The 20,692-nt window shown below is 47.4% G+C and overlaps 1 protein-coding gene across 3 annotated transcripts in view; it reads left to right on the top strand.

The window, feature by feature from the left end:
- Positions 1–261: 261 nt before the first annotated feature.
- SLC6A14 (solute carrier family 6 member 14) overlaps positions 262–20,692 on the top strand; it is a 28,612-nt gene continuing 8,181 nt past the window's right edge. For all 3 annotated transcript variants that reach the window (XM_084639409.1, XM_084639411.1, XM_084639410.1), the window contains exons 1-10: positions 262–404; positions 866–1,034; positions 8,003–8,134; positions 11,107–11,268; positions 12,499–12,637; positions 14,001–14,133; positions 16,167–16,307; positions 17,705–17,933; positions 18,824–18,949; positions 19,505–19,623. In XM_084639409.1, coding sequence (XP_084495535.1) covers positions 357–404; positions 866–1,034; positions 8,003–8,134; positions 11,107–11,268; positions 12,499–12,637; positions 14,001–14,133; positions 16,167–16,307; positions 17,705–17,933; positions 18,824–18,949; positions 19,505–19,623 — 1,398 coding nt within the window. In that variant the 5' untranslated portion in view covers positions 262–356. The remainder of the gene's footprint in view (positions 405–865; positions 1,035–8,002; positions 8,135–11,106; positions 11,269–12,498; positions 12,638–14,000; positions 14,134–16,166; positions 16,308–17,704; positions 17,934–18,823; positions 18,950–19,504; positions 19,624–20,692) is intronic.

The following is a 20,692-nucleotide window of genomic DNA, read 5'->3' as shown; positions in this document are numbered from 1 at the left end:
GCCGGGGGGAGGCGCGGATGGATGATTAGCGGGGGGGGGCTGGCAGGTGGGAGGACGGGGGGAGGCGCGGATGGATGATTAGCGGGGGGGGGCTGGCAGGTGGGAGGACGGGGGGGGCGCGGATGGATGATTAGCAGGGGGGGTTTGGGGGGGCTGGCAGGTGATTTACCTGCCGAAGACACGGCCCCGCCCTGGCGCCGGGAGCCGGCCCGGGAGGTGTCCGACCTGCCGCGGCCCCGCCCGGGTCCCGCCGCGCTCGTCACTGCCCGGCAGCCCCGCGGGGGCGGGGGGCGGATAAAGGGCCCGGCCCCGCGGCCGCCGCTCACTCAGGCAGGGGAGCGCAGGGAGCCGGGCTCATGGGGAGACTGACGCCGCCCGCCTGCCTCTGCTGCGGGACAAAGAAGGTGGGGCCCGGGCAGGCGCGGCGGGGGGGCCCCTGGGCAGGTGCAGGGGGGCTCGGGGGGCCCCTGGGTAGGTGCAGGGGGGCGGGGGGGCTCGGGGGGCCCCTGGGCAGGTGCAGGGGGGGCGCTCGGGGCCCCTGGGCAGGTGCAGGGGGGGCGCTCGGGGCCCCTGGGCAGGTGCGGGGAGGCGCGGGGGGCCCCTGGGCAGGCGGGGCGTGGGGCGCTCGGGGCCCCTGGGCAGGCGCAGCCGGGGGCCGGGACCTCTAGGCAGGAGCCCCGAGCCAGCCAGCGGCCCCGGAGAGCCGGGTGTCCCCCCGAAGCCCCGGCTGCTGCCCGGGGCCGGGCTCCATCTCTCCCCCCTGGGCGCCACGTCCCGGGTCAGATTCTCCAGCGCCCGGCGGGGGCCCTGGGCGCGGGTGATCAGACCCCCCCCCGGGCCACGGCGGCCCCCTCTCCCCCCGCAGGACTTCACGCTGTCGAAGGGGAAAGATGCCCCCGCGGGGCAGAGCGACGAGAACTCGGAGCGCGGTAACTGGTCGAGCAAAACGGACTATCTGCTGTCCATGGTGGGCTACGCCGTGGGGCTGGGGAACGTGTGGCGGTTCCCCTACCTGACTTACCAGAACGGAGGGGGTAAGTTTTGCCCCGTCTGGGCTCCACACCTCAGCCAAGGCAGCAGCGTCCTCTCCGCTTCCCTGCCGGGCACGGACGCGGAATTCATGGCATTACCTCTTTGTTCTCCTGCAGCACCTCGGCTGTCCCCGGCTCGGGTCAGATGCTGTGTGTTAGCCAGCCGTCTCAACCCCCAGTCTCCGAGCCGAGCACCCCCGAGCTTTTGGAGAGGTTGGGATTCCCGGTGGAATGAATGTTCCAGCTGGCACCAGCCTTTGTAATCGGCTAAACCCGAACCCGACCCCCGGGAAAGGTGGGGTGGGCCCATCTGGAGTTAGCAGTGGATCAGGGTATTAGGGATGGACGGGAAATGTGAAGTATCTGTTCCAAACTCCTTCCCTATCAGGAAAGTAACTGAAATACTTCTAAAAAGAACAGGAGGACTTGTGGCAGCTCAGAGACTAACCCATTTATTTGAGCATGAGCTTTTCTGAGCTGCAGCTCACTTCATCGGATGCATCCTGTAGCTCACCAAAGCTTATGTTCAGATAAATGGGTTAGTCTCTAAGGTGCCACAAGTCCTCCTGTTCTTTGTGCGGATACAGGCTAACACGGCTGCTCCTCTGAAACCTTTCGAAATACTTCTCTGATGGATTATATCTACTAAGGGACAACCCATCCTAAATGCTCAGTGACTGAGGGACCATCTACACTCATTTCTATATTTGCTGTCTACGACCAACTCTCTGTATAACTTTTCATGAGTGATGTACCTGCGTATTTAGATTCTAATATCTAAATTTAACGGATACAGTTTATCTAAATTTGGGTTATTGCAGATCATGCAGTATGTGTATCTTACAAGTTTTTAAACAAACTTTGTATTTGTGGATAAACTAAGCACTGTACCGGAGTGGGCAAACTTTTTCACCCAAGGGCCACATCTGGGTATGGGAATTGTATGGCAGGCCATGAATGCTCATGAAATTGGGGGTTGGAGTGCAGGGGGGGTGAGGGCTCTGGGGTGGGGCCAGAAATGAGGAGTTCAGGGTGCAGGAAGGGGCTCCAGGTTGGGGCAGGGGGTTGGGGTTCAGGGGTGGGTGAGGGCTGTAGCTGGGGGTGTGGGCTCTGGGGTGGGGCTGGGAATGAGGGGTGCAGGAGGCTGCTCTAGGCTGGGGCCAAGGGGTTCAGAGGGCAGAAAGGAGAATCAGGGCTGGGGCAGGGGGTTGGGGCACGGGAGGGGGTCAGGGGTGCAGGCTCCAGGTGGCACTTACCTCAAGCAGTGGCATATCTCCGCTACAGCTCCTAAGCAGAGGTGCAGCCAGGCAGCTCTGCGCGCTGCCCTGTCCGGAGGTGCTGCCTCTGCAGCTCCTACTGGCTGCAGTTCTCAGCCAATGGGAGCTGCGGGGCCAGCACTTGGGCCTGGGGCAGCATGCGGAGCCCCGTGGCTGCCTCTATGCGTAGGAGCCGGAGGGAGAACATCCCGCTGCTTCTGGGAGCCACACAGAGTGGGGCAAGCCCCGGACCCCACTCCCCAGTGGGAGCTTGAGAGCCAGATTAAAACTCCTGGAGGGCTGTAGTTTGCCCACCCCTGCACTATGACCAGATAGACAGACACTTTTCTCAACCTGTGTATTATATAATTTTAACATTAGCTTTAATAAAATTTTAAACCTAGTTAGCACTTAATTAGCAACGTCCATCTGAGGCTCTCCAAGCCAGGAGAATAAGATGGGAATCAGACAGATGGGAAAACGAGGTACAGAGAGGCTGTAACTGATTCAGACTTATTCAATGAGCCGGTGGCAGGACCCAAACCAGAATCCAGGTCTCCCATTCCAGTGCTCTGGGGACCTATTCTACTGCCAGGGATGGGTAACCAACCAGACAGCAACATTCTCAGCATTTGGTAATTCCTGAGGCCTCAATCCCGCAAAGTACTTAAGCACGTGTGTAAGGGGGCTTGTAACCTGAGCCCTGCCACCTGGGCCTGAAACTCTTGGTCTTTGGCCCTGAGCGGTCTGGCCACATGTGTAAAGATTCAGGTTAGTTTGAATGCTCATGTGCTTCTACACAACGGGGAGCTGGAGCCGGATGTTAAATCTACAAAAAGAACAGGAGGACTTGTGGCACCTTAGAGACTAACCCATTTATTTGAGCATGAGCTTTCGTGAGCTACAGGTCACTTCATCGGATGCTTATGCTCAAATAAATGGGTTAGTCTCTAAGGTGCCACAAGTCCTCCTTTTCTTTTTGCGAATACAAACTAACACGGCTGTTACTCTGAAACTTGTTAAATCTAGAAGCCCTTTTAGAGCCGGTTGTTCCGCGAGGGAGAACTGGTTCTAACAGGGCTTCTAAATTGAACCGGCCCAAAGTGGCGGCTTAGGCACCGACTCCACGGGTGCTCCAGCCCTGGAGCACCCAAGGGGAAAATCTGGTGGCTGCAGAGCCCCCACCGGCAGCTCCCCGCCCCACCCCCGACCCCAGCTCGCCTCCGCTCCGCCTCCTCCCCTGAACGCGCCGCCCGGCTCTGCTTCTCCACCCCCCCAGGCTTCCCGCGAATCAGCCGTTCGCGCGGGAAGCTGGGGCTGGCTGAGAAGAAGGCGGCGGCTTCGCGCCCAGGCCCAGGGAGGCAGAGCGGAGGTGAGCTGGGGCGGGGGGGCACGAGGAGGGCTGCCCGCGCCACAGCAGGTAACCCGGGCGGGGGGGGGCACACACAGGGGAACCGTTCCCCGCCCCAGCTCACCTCCGCCACCCTCGGCCTGAGCGGGAAGCAGTGGCCTGCTTCTCAGCCCGCCCCGGCTTCCTGCCGAACAGCTGATTCGCGGGAAGCCGGGTGGGGGGGGCGTGGAGAAGCAGAGCGGGGCGGTAGGCTCAGGGGAGGAGGTGGAGTGGAGGTGAGCTGGGGCCAGGCGCAGGGCGGGGAGCTGTCGGTGGGGGCTCTCCACCCACCAATTTTCCCCGTGGGTGCTCCAGGCCCGGAGCACCCAGGGAGTCGGCGCCTAAGGCACCCACTTTTGATGTGATCAGTGGGGGGAGCGGCCGCTCCCCCCCCAGCTACACTCCTCCGCCCCTAGGAGCCAGAGGGACCTTCCGGATGCTTCCTGGGAGCTGCCCCAGGTAAGCATCGCCGGGACTCCCCACCTTGCCTCCCGGCAGGTGCCTCTGGCTCTTAGGGGTGGGGTGGGCACCCACTACGGTGGCCCACGAGACCCTCCTGCCCAGTTCTGGGGGCAGTCAGGGGACAGGGGAGGGGGGTGGATGGATCAGGGGTCCTGGGGGGGCATCAAGGAATGCGGGGGGGTTGGATGGGGCAGAAGGCCCTGGGGGACGGGGGTGGGCAACGACCGCCTCGTGGGGTGAAGAGGGAACCCAGTGTTAAGATTTTGGCAGCTCATCACTGCTTCTACATCTACCTAAGTGCTTTGGGGCCTTGAGACACCCCTGCTTCACTATTGTCAGTGCAATGGGACTAGTCATTTGGGAAAGGGTTACTCATGTGAGTAAGAGTTGCAGGACAGGCTTTAAAGCTGAAATCATTAGACTGAAGTACACAGAGAAAAATAATTGTGATGTGACCTGAAATAAATGACACAACTTTTTGTGATTGTAGAAACAACTACTTAGAGCAGGTTTCAGAGTAGCAGCCGTGTTAGTCTGTATTCGCAAAAAGAAAAGGAGTACTTGTGGCACCTTAGAGACTAACCAATTTATTTGAGCATGAGCTTTCGTGAGTTTATGCTCAAATCCGATGAAGTGAGCTGTAGCTCACAAAAGCTCATGCTCAAATAAATTGGTTAGTCTCTAAGGTGCCACAAGTACTCCTTTTCTTTTTGCGAACTACTTAGAGCAACGATTCTCAAACTATGGGTCTCTCAAACTGTGGGTCAGGACCCCAAAATAGGTCGGGACCCTGTTTTAATGGGATCGCCAGGGCTGGCTTAGTCTTGCTGGAGCCCAGGGCTGAAGCCTGAACCCCAATGCTCAGGGCCAAAGCCCAAGAGTTTCAGGCCCAGGTGGCAGGGCTCAGGTTACAGGCCCCTTGCCTGAGGCTGAAGCCCCTGGGCTTTGGCTTTGACTCTCCCCTCCCCACGCCCCCACCCAGGGCAGTGAGTGGGGGGATTTGTTCCCCCCTCCTGGGGTCGTGTAATAATTTTTGTTCTCAGAAGGGGGTCACGGTGCAGTGAAGTTTGAGAACCCCTGACTTAGAGCCTGTTCTGTTTGTTGTTAATGGCTGTTTCTGGTGTAAATGTTGAAGGTTACACTTATCTAGACTTCACAATGCTGCACTCCAATTAGAAACTGTCCCACACTAAATGATGCTCAATGCCTATTTATTTAAAAGGGCCTATTTTAAAGTGACATCCCCTTTTTTACTTGGATTAAAAATAGTTTACCCCCAAATAAAGACTAAAAATAAAGGTCTCTAATCTGTTCACCAGAAGGTTACATTCCATGGGTGCCTTGGCAGCTCCTTCACAGAACCGTGTGGCTGGCTTTACCTGACAAATCTCTGGTGAATCACTTGGCTGAATGCAGAGGCAGGATAGACAAACTTTGGCCTGTCCTGTGATTTATGGAGGTCAGAGATTCTATTTCAGGTGGGAAAAGCCCTAAAGGCCTTAGGGCCAAGTCCAACTCCCATTTAAGGTCAATGGGTGTTGTTGTGTAAGTGCAACACGGCCCGAGTATGAAATTTTACATACATACATTGGAGAGAGAGATGTATGGAATACACAGTGGCATTCTTGGCATACATCTTTTATTGGCATGTGTTTGACCTGGTTGCATTCCTCATGAGTGATGAAGGAGAATTCTAATCCAAAATGAATGCTAATAAAATCAGTTTATCACACTGCACCATGGAACAATATATATGGAACAAAACAGTTATATGAGGAATATTTTAGAATTTAAAAATATTTCATTGGGACTATTTTTTGTATCCTTCTGCCTGTAAGGCAAGGTGCCTTCAGCAAGGCATGTATGCATTTGCTTAACTTTAAACATGAGTAGTTTGCTTGAATTCAGTGGGGTTACATGCTTAAGGTTAAGCATGTGCTTAAATATCTTGCCAGACTGGGTCCCTAGTTTATCGTAAACACCTGTGTGGGTGAAGAGAAAAAATAGATGAACAGCTGCACGTGCATGAATATCAGATCACTTCCTGGGTGCTGATTCTCTGTCACACTTATGCAGTACAGCAAATATGAAATGCTGGTCCTTCTCATAGTACAATAGATCTCAGTAATGAGGGGTGCTGGAACAATTTGTATAGTGCGGGTGCTGAGAGCCATTGAACCAAACTTTAAACCCTGTATATGATGGAAAGCACTTCAAGCCAGGGGATGCGGCAGTACCCCCAACATCCCTATTTCCAGTACCTATGTCCCTGACCCTAGTTTAATGTGGAATTTAGGAAATCATTCATGCAAGTGACCAGCTGAGGCTCTGTATCAGAAAGGAGTCAGCCAACCATATGAAACAAATGACTAACATTTCCATGTTCTAGCCATTCTAACAGAGAGTTGCAAATCACCACTAAGTACAAAGAAGAAACAGTTCATTTCTGTTGTAAATTAAAAAACATAAGCTACCGTAGAATGCAAACAAAATCAAGAGTATATGCAGCCAAATATTGTCTCTGGCTTCCTGGCAGCAGTATGTGTTGGACAGGGTTTTTTTCATCCTTCTTTTCACAAAAGGAAAGTTGTGCCATAAAAATTTGTCCGTTCTAAGTTCCAGAGCCTAGCAAGCTGGCTCAGCGCTTTGCGCCTGTGGCAGCATAGAACAATACATTCCGCGGCATTGGTGAAGAGGAGAAGCAGCTGGTGGTATTGTGCAGGGTCTAAAATGAGTGGTAAAGATTTGTTCTGAATTCCTGTTGTTTATATATTATGGGCCAGACTCTGCTATTTCTACTCACATGGGTAGTGTCTGATTCATGCCGAGCAGCCCCAGCCAAGTAAGTACAGGCAGCAGACTCTAATCACCAGGATTTATATAGCACTATACATTTGCTTGGCACCTACAGAAATAAAAAAGAGATGAGGTCAGTTTTTTGATAATTCAGCCTTTCTATGCGTATGTGCAAACCCACGGTGCAAATACCTGTGGATGAAGTTTTGTGCCTGCATTGATTTGCTGGTACAACTGACGTAATGTGGAAGTCTAAGTACCTGATTTGTGAGTGCAATGTGGTGCACGTTTTATTTTGCTTAAATGATTAAGATTAAAATAAATTTTAATTAATATTTGGTTTTGTAAAATGTTTATTTTTAAACTATAAAATCTAAATTTTGGGCTGAACTATGTTCCAGTGTTCCTGTAAGCAATTACTGAAAGTAAAAAGCAGGTGGGGGAAACTAGATAATTTTAAAACTTTCATATATATGTTATGCAAGTACATCTATTCCCTTTTATTCAAAATATTAAGGGCCCACCATTTCAGCCCGGAGGTAGGGCTTTTGTACTGTGCCTTGAATCTTAGACTTTTAAATAAGTTATTCAGAGATAGAGCCACTTCAGCATCTTTCTGACCTGCTGATGTTTTCCTGTGAAACATATTTTCAGTTGTAGCCATAGGCACAATTCGTAATCATGCGTGAAGGTATATCTGGGATCTATGTGACACAAGCAAACATCTCTGGATAGACAATAGTGCATCCTGTTGTTGGTAAGAATCTATCATTGTGAAAGAAGGAAGGAAAGAAAGAAAGAAAACGAAATACATGAGAACTTTATTTTACAAAACAGACCTGCTTATGTTACTAAAGTTACCTTTAATGGAACCTGGATCAGACCTCCAATGAGTAATTATCCCTTTCCTCTGCAAATACTATTTGATTTTATGGAACACAGTCCTTTAAAAAAAGCAATCTGTATATTCTGTACAAAATAAAAACCACTTTGGTATATTTGCATATATGGCTACACAAGAAGGAGAAGAATTGTGCAGGTATAATAGGTTTTTCTATTTTCCCCAGGTGCCTTTCTAATACCCTACACAGTTATGCTGGCGTTAGCTGGTTTACCTTTATTTTTTTTGGAATGTTCCTTGGGGCAGTTTGCCAGTTTGGGGCCGGTTTCTGTGTGGAGAATATTACCAATTTTACAAGGTCAGTGACATTAGTTTCTTATGTATAGATCTTCTTTTGTTGCTGCTAATAGTCAAAAGTGGATTAATAGTTTCACCATAATGCTTCTGGCTAGTGTCATAAATTAGACTCTAGAGTACACGGTGTGTCATGCCATTTCATGGATGGCCAAACTAAGAGGGCTTGTATGTACTGTAGGGGAGAAAATTGAATTCATGGCACTATATGTGATACATCAGAAGCAGCAATTCTCCAGAGCGCCAATGTAAGTTTATTGTTTTCATTTACTGGCTATGTCTTCTCACTCTATATGCTATATAGGGGTCTGCATGGGACATGCAAATCCTGCATTTAGCTACTCATATTGCACGTGTAAAGAACCATTTTATGCACCTATGCACCTGGGCCTTTATTCCAGCAGTGTGGTCTGTGGGGCACTGAGCCTGCTGCAATCAGAGACATCCCACACCTATGGGAATCAGGATCACGGGGCAAATTCTGCCCTATTTGCATCCATTCTTCTCCAACAAGGATGGATATGAACGAGGGCATCATTGGGCCTGCATGCCCTCCTCACCACCCAGCTGCATTAAGATAGGAAAGGAAATTACATTTTTAATCATATTAAGAGCTTTATTTGCCTTTACTGATCCTGTATATTAGTAGACAACAAAAAGGAATTATATCCAGGCATTTACTGTTCCTTACCAATTTCTGCCTGAAAACTCACCAGAAACAACAAGGCACTGCACACAAGCTTCCAAAATCTGCACTAAATGAAAAGAAGGATGGATCCAACCCAAAGGCAGTTGGGTCTATGGAGATAGCCAGGGCTGTGTGTGTGTAAACGTGTATGTCATATATACTCCCCAAGATCATTGGAAAAGGTTTGGTAGGTTGACCTCAAACTTACAAAGTTCCTTTTGACAAAGAGAGAGCTGCAATGTCCTTGCAAACCGCTAGTTTATGCTGTCTTTCATTCACTGATGCAACTAGCAATCGCAATGAGATCTCTACAAGTGATGCCATCAGCCCCAGTTTTGTATAAGTGTCCTTTCATTTTTTTTCGAGACACCCAGACCAAAATCCATTGAACTTCAGGGATACAGAAAATCTAAAACCTCACCCAGAATTCACAAACAGCTCTGATTTTCCTACATGTCTGGCCCAAACCCTGGATTCAAACCCTCATTTGGGATATTCAAAATCTGGATCCAGTCCCTAATTTTGTGGCTTCAGCCCATCTCTAAGCTTGTTACTGTCCAGGATAAAAGGAATGAAGGTAATTCTTCCCGCTGATGTTGTGCTTTTTCATTTAACTAGCACAGATATTTTCCACCTCTATATTTAACACGTTTCTTTTAGCGATGCAGCCTCCCTTTTCCCTCCTTTCTGTCTTCTTCACCAGTCCTTTCTTCAGCTGCAAAGAGCTGGACATGGTTCCCTTTAGCACATGATTCATTGCTCCTTGTATTGGCTACAGAGAATCATGTAGTACATTCCCCTTTCTCCCCGCTCACAGTCTATTGCCACTGTTTCCTTCTTTCCTGGTAGTCTCGGATCTGATCTCCTCCCCTCCCTAGCTGGGCTGCCCTGGTTCTTTAACACTAATGTGTACTCTTGGACTAGCATGGTGCATTTTCCCACTAACTCAGTGTGGAATGCAGAAGACTCTCCCTTACTTTATCAAGTTTATATTTATCTTTAAAATGATGTAAATAACCTAATAGATTAGCCTTAATGATCTTAGTCTTACTGCTAAGAAAGATCAGTAAGGTTAAGTTGTTAGTTTATTTACACACAGAAGTGGAACGTCTTTGCAGACTTTAGCCATACTGTGCCTATAGAAATCAGCCATGTCCGAATTTTCTCTTCAGCACTGGACTCCCTTTGGTATCTGAACCAGTGAAATCTGGTCTCCTCTCTTTGGCCTAGACTGCCTTGGCGTGGATGTTGTATTCTGTTCTGTTCTTACTCTGCCCTCTTCACCATAGCATCTTCGTCCTCCGTTTGGCCACTCCACACACTAACATTATAGGCTCGTAGACTTTAAGGCCAGAAGGGATCCTTGTGATTTTCTGGTCTGACCTTCTGCACCTCGCAGGCCACAGAACCTCACCCACCCACTCCTGTACTAGACCCCTGACTGCGGGCTGAGTTACTTTCTTCCTGCTGCTGCGCTGCGCTGACCCTTCCCCCCTACATTTTCAAGGAGGTATGTAGCATCGGGATTGGGTGACTACGTTCCCTCCAGCTATTAAAACGTAGTGTGTCTCCCCTGCCAGCTCTGCAGCAAGACTGAGGCTTTTTTTGTTTATTGCAACCTGTAAATCCCAAGGTGCACCCTCCTTCCGGGCAGACAGGCAGCTTTTTTCAACATTGAAATGGAACATGTATATATTTGTGTCCTTTAATTCTGTCTCTTCTCTAGCCTGATTCCAATAGATCAGGATGCAACAGGGACAATACAAATAGGTATCTGGGTTTTTAAACATTACAAAGTTCTACCACTTTGAGTTTGAAGGTCAAGTACCACACTCTGTCATGGGATCTCCTCAAGAGAGCTCTGCCTACACCACATGGTATAAGATCCATCGTGAACTTTGCTCTGCAGTAAACTCGCTCTACCTTGTGTTTGCATGTCACTTTTGTCTGGTCACTTTCTGATGTCACACCAGCCTTCACTGCTTCCTCTCTGTGCATGTGTGGAACTCCTCTCAAAACCTGGCAGTGAATGAAGAGTGCTTTGAAATGAACCATGTTCATTGTACATGTGCAGGGAATTGAGATATGCCCAGGGTTTATTCACAGGGAATTGTCTTTGCCTGGTGTATATACCCAGCAATACTATGCAATCCAGTGGATAGTAAAATAATTTCTAGGCAATGTGGAGGAAGAGTAGAGAAATGTGGAGTTCACTGAAGTTGATGATTCACATTTTCTTTATCCTCTGTTTGGGTTGGATGATGAAACTTTCACTCTCTCTTTTCTAGGAGTGGGAATCACGATGGTGGTCATCACCGCCTTGGTGACAGTCTATTACAATGTTATCATTGCATATGCCCTCTACTATTTGTTTGCCTCCTTCCAAAGTGTGCTGCCGTGGTCAGACTGCTTTGCGTGGGCAGATGAAAATTGCAGCAAAACACCTGTAGGTATGGTACTTTTAAATAATCCACACTATTACTAGGAATAATTCCATTGCTTCTGTTTCCCAGTAATAAACAAAATACATTAAAAAGGGCAGTAGTGGGATAGTTAGTTGGCCATGATGCTGCTGTCTACTTTACCTTGACAACCTGTTGACACCTGGACTGATCTTCTTTCTGTCTGCCTGTCGCATTTGCCCATATGATCTGTTGGGAACTAGAATGAATCTTCCTCTCTGCCTTTCTGCCCATCTTTCCTTCTTCCTTAGAATAACAGATTTCTAGACTAGTATAAAATCACCAAAAATACCACACTGCAATTTCATTAGTGCTTCATGACAAAGAAATGGCCTTCCTAATGCAAAAGAAATGCCTACGTAGTGCATTCACCTGAGGTTCTTCCAAAATCCTTTATCCTATATGTGTGGCTTTGTTAACACCATGTGTTGGATGGGCATTGGCTTCATGTTTCATCATGTCTTTAGATAATATTTCCAGGCTATTGATTGGCTGTGTGCATGCATGATTTAAAAACTGTAATTATATTTTAACATTGAGATTTCCCACCCCACAGTTAAGTTTAATAATTTATCATAGACTGCAGTTCTGATGTGTTATTTAACAATTTTACATTTATAAATTTCAAGGAGATACTCATTTAAAAGACCAATACAAATGTTTCACCCCATATTAAAAGTGTGCTGGATTGGTATAAGAGTCAGACAAATTGCCCCACAGTACTGCACTAAAATTTCACCAGGGTTTCATGTCAAATAAATCCTCATGCTGATAGTGATCTTTAATGCTTTGATCAACTCTTGTTTGGCTTAAATTGTAGCCAAGAGATTTGCAGTATATTTTAAAGAGAATTAGGAATAATGCCAGTCTGTCCCGATCAGTATGATATGGGATTGCTATAGATGAGTGTGAACTGAAATACTGGATCTGGCCCTTAGATTATCAAAGAGTTTGAAAGCCTAACTGTACCTAGATCTGATTTTTGCAAACATTTCCTATCTTTACATTAGGCCAGCCAGGTTCCCAGAGCTGAACACATCAGACCTGGGAGTGTTTGGATATGGAGCCAAATCCACATCTGAAAGTGGTGGCGGGGGCCTGTTTGTAGTTACCACAAGAATACAAACTGTAGCGATAACAGCACGAAAAAGGCCCTAGCTGTAATCAAAGTCTGTTTCTAATTTCACCACTGAACATTAACAACCCTGTCTCTTTTAGTGCGTGATTGCAATACGACCTTAGCAGACGGGACAGTCATTCACACAAACTACTCGTTTGTCTCCAGCAACAATCTAACCTGTCTCAATGGCACCTCAACGTATAAAGAAGTGCAGCCTCCCAGTGAGCAGTACTGGAAGTAAGTATACCACCTTCATATTGCTAAAATCAGTATGCACTGGATGGGGTTTGGAGGAGCCCTCTCTGGAACTCATACCACTTTCCAGAAACTGCTTTGGGCCAAGCTCATGGGACTGCAAACTGAAGTGAGTAGTTCTGTCCAGGAAAACATTAAATACTGAATCAGGGTGACAAATGTAACACAAGTCACAGAGAAGCATAAGAACAAATTTATAACTAAGAAATAAATAATAAAATTAAGGAAGTTTTCTCCCCTTAAACTCCCAAACATAAGGCATGTTCTTTACGATGTTGAAAATATTCATCCTTTCATATACCTGTCATTACAGGACACTTTCCAAGGCAGGTTAGTGTTCATAATGTGCAGGTGTTTCATCTGCATACCACACACTTAGGTGTATGATTCACTGCTGTCTGATGATTAATGGAGTAATAAGCCTTGCCGGAGTAGGCATTAGCATGCCTTCAGTTCATGCCTTGTGGGTGGGTGGGGGCAGAAGCTGTACGGCTCCAGACACCCTGGAAGAGTATCACTAGTGAATTAGTGCTCACCTTAGCTTGGTTTGTTGCTGTTACAATACAAATCTTTCAGAACCACTCTTGCCTTCGCTATTTCAGGTTTTTCTATGGTGTCTGTCAACCAGGCACCTGGAGCTGTACTAAAAGCCCATAACACACAAGTGTTTTTCTCCTAGCATTACCCCACTGGCCACTTGCACCTTCACTTTCTTACAGTTATTTATACCAGCTAAGGACAGTAACTCCGATGAAGAAAATCTGGCCCTAAATTGGAATCTACCTACTTCCACTTTTATAATGGTATTTGAGCTGGCAATGGGTGGAAAGACTAGTCAGTTCATTGGAGAGGTGTTTTCCTCCAACTCCTGTCAGCCAGTGCTGGGCTCGTCCTTTTAGTTCATAGCCCAAGCTGGCTCTGTGCAGTAAAGTTATCGTTTTAAAAACAGCACAGTCGTGTCTATACACCTACTGAGCGTCAATCCGAGGCAGGGTGGAAAGGAAAGCACTGGTTTCTCTTTGAAGCCTGCAAAGAAACCAGCTTTCCCATCACTCCGAGCCTGGCCTGCTACCCAGGAAGTCAATGGAATTTAAGTACTTGCTTGAAATCAGCAGATGTTTAAAAGGATACATTTAAGAGCCCTGCTAGGAGGCGGGGGCGGAGTGGGGCTGACAGGCTGTGCACCAATGGAAGTTGACGCATGGGTGTGACATCACCAGGTAGACAGACATGAGCATCCCCTCTCCAGAGTGGCTCTGGATAATCAGTGGGACTCTTCATGCTAGCAGCTGCCACGCCCTGTTGCAAGTGACGCGATGCTGATCACGATGTTCTGTGCTTTCAGTAAAGTGGCCCTTCGCCGCTCCGGTGGGCTGGATGAGACGGGTGAAATTGTCTGGTACTTGGCCCTCTGCCTGCTCCTGTCCTGGGTGATAGTCGGAGCTGCATTATTTAAAGGGATAAAATCTTCAGGAAAGGTAAGTCAGGAGGAACCCATGCTAGATTTCTGGGACTGATCCTGCCGGGAGATGATCCCAACTTCAATGGCAGCTCAGCACCTGGTGGGGTTAGGCCCTGATTCTCTGGCCCAGAACACAGGCGATTTCTGACTTTGCTGCTGCTGTTTGCTCATATTTTACATGACACACACAAAGCACATGGGGCCCGATTCTGCCACCCTGACCTAAGCTCAGTGGTCCCTTATCCCACCAGGAATGGTGCTATTGGGGCTTTTTATGATCGTGTGAGAGACATCGGTTGAGTTCCTCTTATAGCCTGGTCTGTTGTGAAGCATGTGCGCGTGCACACACTGGGCACACACACTGCACACCCAGTATGCACATGCATGATGTTTAGCCTGAACGCATGGGCCCGATCCTGTGGATAGTTATGCACACGCCGCTTGCTGCTGCACTATAAAGTCCTGTTTCTGTCAGTGGGAACCCCCTATGCTGTAGTCAGGGACTAGGCGTGAGGCCCACTGAAGTCCTGGGAAAGCCCCCAGTCTCTTGTGACTCGGGCTCTGAGTCCAGGCCCTGCAGCTCTTCTGGACAGAGACACATCACCGCACATCAGTGCTCCAGCCAGAGGGGAAAAGCCTGCTGGATTGGCCTCGCTAGTCCTCAGGCGATGTCTACACTGTAGTTAGAGGTATGACTGCAGTACCCGCAGATGCTGGCTTTGAGCTAGCTCGCTCCTGTAACATAACGGAGAAGCCGCAGCAGCCTGGGCTGTACAAGCCCCCCCATGGCCGTGGGTATGCACTCAAGCGGCTAGCCCGGCCTGCCACAGCGTCTCTGCTGGTATTATTCGAGCAGGCTTCTGACCAGTGCGCACAGATCTTTCCTTCGTAACCCCAAGTCCTCCCATCCAGCCAGGCTCCCTGACCAGCCTGAAAATCCCCCTCTCCCCAGGCCATGATCGCCGGCGGATCCGCTGCAGCTAAAGAGGGCTCCTCTCCCGCTTTCAGGCAGGGGGCGACTGTTAACTCATTTTCCTACGTGCGGCCTGGCCCCCTTGCCCAGTTTCTTAACTCCCGATTCTGCTCTCATTCTTCTCTTTGCTCCCATCTGTTTCTTCGTCTCCCTGGCTCCTCCGGTTCCTTGCCCCCATATCTGTCTCCGTCTGCCCCCCTGGATCTCTGTCTTCCTGCTCCTAGCTAACTCGATTTTCTTTCCTTTCCTCCCATGATGTCTGTCTCCTTCTCTCCTTGCTCCCCCATCACTTTTCTCTGCCTCTAACTCTTCTCCGCAACACAATTTTCTGTCCCCTTCTCCTGTCTCTTTAGGCCACAGCGGCTTCCATTCCAGACTGTAGTTCCTCCCTATTCCTAGGGGTCTTTTGGCCTATAGGCCCTTCTCTGCCAGCAGGAGAGCAGGAATGTCCCGTGGGCCATTAGAAGGAGGCTCTTGATGCCAGTGCAGCCAGTGTGTTGGGGTGCAATCCTACAGCATGATGCAATGCTGGAGCAAGGCGGAACCAGCCAACCTGGCTCAATTACGGACGTAAACGACCGTGAAACCTGCAATGAGCACCACCTCCAGGCTTGTTGGTTGTTTTGTTTGTTTGTTTGTACTATGCTAGCGCATAGGAGCCCCCCTTTACAGCCTGTCACCCCATTGTGCCATGCGCTGTACAACTGCAGGAAAACAGACAGTCTCCGCCCCAAAGAGCGTACAGCTCCCTTTGCTCAGTAACTGAATCTGCTCCCATGGTTTTGTTCGACGTTTTCAGTAAATACGCCGCTGCCAGCCAGCTGGCTTGGGCAGGTCCTGAGGTGCTCACCGGGACAGGTTGGACGAGGTTTGTTTGCCCCTGTTGTGCCCAGTTTGTGAATCCAGACTGGTAATTTGTAGAGAAGAATGAGGGAAGGGTCACGTCCAGACTTGAATCCCGACTTTCCCAGCCCCAAGCTGAATCCAGTAAATGGTTTGTTTGGCTCAGGCCCAGGTCATTTTTACGTAGCATTTCCCCCCAAGCCTAATGCCTCTCCCTCCATTTCTCTTGGCAGGTGGTTTATTTTACAGCTGTCTTTCCCTATGTGGTCCTCGTTATCCTGCTTGTCAGAGGTGCCACCTTGGAAGGGGCTCGGGACGGCATTGAGTATTACATTGGAACACAGTCCAATATCACAAAGCTGATGGAGGGAGAGGTGAGGCTCAGGGGTGGTTCTGAATGCATAAAATATTTGCTTGCGGGTAATTACACAATCTCAAAGCCTATAAAGGCTTGCATGTGACTTGGTTTCCAGAATACAATAGCTTCCTTCTTAACCAGCCAGACTCCTCTTATCCCTCCCTTCCAGGGATTATCTAAAATTGGATCATGCCTTCCAGAAACCCACAATTACAGTGAAACCCTCTATCCCCACCTAGAGCTCATTTATCCAGAAGAAGGGCAAGTCCACGGCATCATTTGAATAAAGAGGGGTCCGGGTAGGGTTGCCTGCTATCACAGCTACAGCTGAGGTTTCTGTGTTACCATCCTCTGTTTTTCTGGAGTGTGTAACTTTACTCGCTAAACATGGACATACCCTGTGGCCTGGTGATAAAGGTCTCACCATGAGAGTGAGTATTAGGGCCGCCTGCTTTGGTTGGCATGAATTTCAGGGCATTTTATCTGCAGGTTTCATGAGTGTCTGAGCTTCAATTTTAGACTGGTCACCTAAAACTATGCCTTCCACTGGAAGTTAGATCAGGACAGAATAGGGGGTGGGGAGCAAGGGAGGAGACTTGCTCCTAGCATGGATCTTCTGCGAGGTTCTCTCCAACCTCAGCTCCTATTTTAAGACCAAAGCTCAGGTGTGGTTCTTCCTAGCGTGCTATAATAAAGGCTGGCCGGGGCTGGGAACAGCACTTAGAGCCTTTCACGCTTGGCTGTCCATTCAGATCTCACCTCTGTCACAGTGATGGCTGTTGCCATGTTATTGCGGGTTGGTGTCCGGTGCAGTTTGGTTCTCAGTGGATGGGTGTCTGCTGCACATCACCTGAAACATTGGTGTAACCAGGGACTACCTCCCCAGTCATAGAGGCAATTCTCCCAGGTCCCAGTCTGAGGAGCATGGGTGGGACAACATGTGTGGGAGCTTCCACCGTTGCCAGCCTCTGCTGTCTGTTTTATTTCTACATTGGTATTTCTATGGCGTTCATATCTCAGCATCTCCCAGACACCTCAGTGAATTTCATCTCTCCTCGCTCCTGTGCAGTAGGAAAGTACTATCCCCACCGGTCTTACCTATTGGGAAACTGAGATGCAGAACATTTAGGTGACTTTGCCCAAGGTCACACAGGAGGTCAATGGCCGAGGTAAGAATTGAATCAAGATCTCCTGGGTTCTGGTCTAGTGCCTTAAGCACAAGACCAGCCTTCATGCCCTTTGGATAGGAAACTTCACTCCCTGGGTTCATTGATATATGGCACTTCTCACTAAAATTCTCATAACATTTTTTTAAAAAATGCAGCATCCCTTACAGGACACTCCTAATGGGTTAGAACAAATATTTGGGGGTAAATAATATAATAACCTACGTCCAAATTATTTCTGGTTTAGGTTTGGAAAGATGCAGCTACTCAGATATTCTTCTCCCTGTCAGTGGCCTGGGGAGGCCTGGTCGCTCTCTCCTCTTACAATAAGTTCCATAACAACTGCTATTCCGATGCCATTGCTGTTTGTTTAGTAAACTGCATCACCAGCGTGTTTGCGGGATTTGCGATATTCTCCGTTTTGGGACATATGGCTTTCCTGGCAGACAGACCCGTCTCTGAAGTTGTAGACTCAGGTTTGTTTGATAGTCTCAGTATTCATCACAAAGACTTCTTGTCTGTCACACTCTTGAGTTGTTTTCTAAACCTGTTTAATCTCAGCTGCTCTGACCGTAGTTTATTGGTGCCAAGCACTTTCAGCGTATAGAGGCTTGAAAGAAAGAGGACGTTTTGTCCTCGTTTTCCATCACTAGTTGACTTCATGCTGTCCACCATAAGTCAATGGAACTTCTGCTCCTAAGTCACTCAGGTGCTATTGGAAATCCCACCCTATGTATCAAGTGTGTCTCAGCTGACGGGCAGGAGCAGTCACAGATTGATACGTAAGGTAACAGAAGAGGACATTTTAAAAAATGAAAATACAGGCTTGATATTGATTCTATTTGTCCTGTTGCATCAAACATGTTAGTAAATCTTCCAAATTATAGATGAAATTCACCCCATACACAAGGCCTTTGCACAGTTTAATGCTCAAAATAGGGCTTAAGTCGTTCTAAAGTAGCACACAGGCCTTTGGGAAGACCAGACCTTCTCACCAGGGGGAATTTCACCTCTCATCTATTTAAGAACCTAAACCTTCCCATTTGGCTATTTGAATTCTTTCTCGTTCAGGATCTGCCTGAAATATTAGCCTATTCAAATCTGAATGAAAGTAATGAAATGTGGTTCGTATTTCCGCAATCCTATTCGGCCACAGCTAAAAGCTTTGGCGGAGTTTGGTTCAACAATTTCAGGCTACATCCTGCTTTGGTTATAGCCAATAGCAAAACTTCCATTGACTTTAACACCTCACTTTTTGTATTCCAAATTCTGATATAATTTCCCATTATTTAAGTTTAAGAGAAATGAGTCAATTTTGCACTGAGCGGGTCACGATGATAATGTATCTTCTCCTCCCCTATTTCAGGGTTTGATTTGGCATTTGTTGCCTATCCATCGGCTCTCTCCAAGTTACCAGTTGCCCCTCTTTGGTCCTTTTTATTTTTCTTCATGCTTTTACTGTTGGGGCTTGACTCTCAGTTTGCTTCCATAGGTGAGTAAGACATGACATTAGAGCTGAGTCAAATTTGTCAGCTGATTTTTCCACCCAAAAAAACCCGCATATTTGGATTAACCAAAACATTTAAAGAATTTGTGTTAATTTAATTGAATTGTTTCAGTGACATCCCCCACACAAACCCTTCCAAAAATCAAATATTTCACTTTGACATTTTCCAGATGAAACATTTTAATTTTTCAATTTTCAATTACATGTTGTTTAAAAATTTCCTTCAATTTTATTTTGAAGAAATTTAAAAAATGCTTGAACATTTCAGGTTGAACAAAATGTTTTGTTCAATGCAGAATGATTTTTTCCAACTTTTCAGTTTGCTGAACATGTTGAAAAATTTTCATTTCAAGTGGATTCAAGTCGACAATTTTTAATTTATTTAGCTATTTATTTATTTTCAGAACAGCCAGTGAACGAAAAAATCAGGTATTCACACCGTTCCTCTTAAAATAACAAAATGCTTCCCGGATAGAGTTAGCTGCATTTCTTCATTTTGCTGCCCATGTCCAACAAGTAAAATTCTTTCTTCCTCTGCAGAAACAGTGACAACCACCATACAAGATATGTACCCCAAGGTGATGAAAAAGATGAGGGTTCCTGTAACCTTGGGATTGTGCACGCTTCTGTTTTTTCTTGGTCTCCTCTGTGTCACTCAGGTATAACATTAACTCTTTGTTGGCAATGGGTTTAATTATGATTCAGCTGGTGGGAGGATTTGTACAAGACAATACACCATTTCCCCTTGTGACAAGAAAATCCCTGCTAGCAGCATAGTCCTGTGTGTGTTTGTTCTGAGAGAGGTGACCTCCATGCCCCCAGTTCTGCAAACACCTATGGACATGCTTAATTTATGCATACAAGAAGTCCTAATGGCAGTATTTGCAGAATCCAGTCCTCTGAAATGACTATAATTTTTTAAATGGGAGTCTTTGTCAGCTGATAATTTGTGAGCTGTTTTTAGTGTCTGAGCCGTTGATTTAATTTTTTTCTTCAGTTCAGGAGATTAATTTGTGTAATCTTGAACATTTATCCACCATGCCTGCAGCAGCGTAGGAACTGCAAGTGGATATTGATAGTTTTATCATTCAGAATTGATTACCAAAGACGGCAGCTCTCTAGAACTGGTATATTCAGCTCACAGAAAATCAGTAGCTAAAAAGCTTCTTCAGCTAGTCAGGTTAGCCCCTAAAATATAGTGATTGTATTTTTTCAGTTCACTGAATGTACTTCCTTGGGACGATTGCTTTTTAAGATGTCAAGAGTGATTTTTTTAAGGGCCATATCCAAAAAGATAGTTTTACATATGTAATTACAATGAGAAAGTTGCTGCCCCAAAAGAAGTTAACCCTAATGAACCTGTGGCAAGAGCTATGGGATAATATTCACTAATTCCCCCTCCACTTATTTCCTATCATACTATTTTATAGGTGTGTTCATATTTGTGTGTAGCCCACACGAGGAACTTCTGGGTCTTTGTCCCCCTCTAGTGGCTGGTGCATAACAGAGGATAAAAGTCAACTTCAGCAGCATATTCAGCATATTGCTAGTGTTACTCCTTTAGCGCCATCCTCAAAAGCTGATGTTATGGCACTCAGGGTCTCAGGTTCAAACCCTGCTGTCCCCTCATGTGTGTTTTTACATGTGCTTTGTTATTACAATAGTGATCAGTAGTATGCCATAAAATGCACTTGTCTGTGTAAATATAAATATTGAAATGAAGTAATG

The sequence above is a fragment of the Lepidochelys olivacea genome, assembly GCF_965140295.1.
Source record: "Lepidochelys olivacea isolate rLepOli2 genome assembly, chromosome: 9".
Lineage (NCBI taxonomy): Eukaryota > Metazoa > Chordata > Testudines > Cheloniidae > Lepidochelys > Lepidochelys olivacea.
Note: the sequence above shows the minus strand (reverse complement) of the source record. Positions and strands in the feature narration are given on the sequence as shown.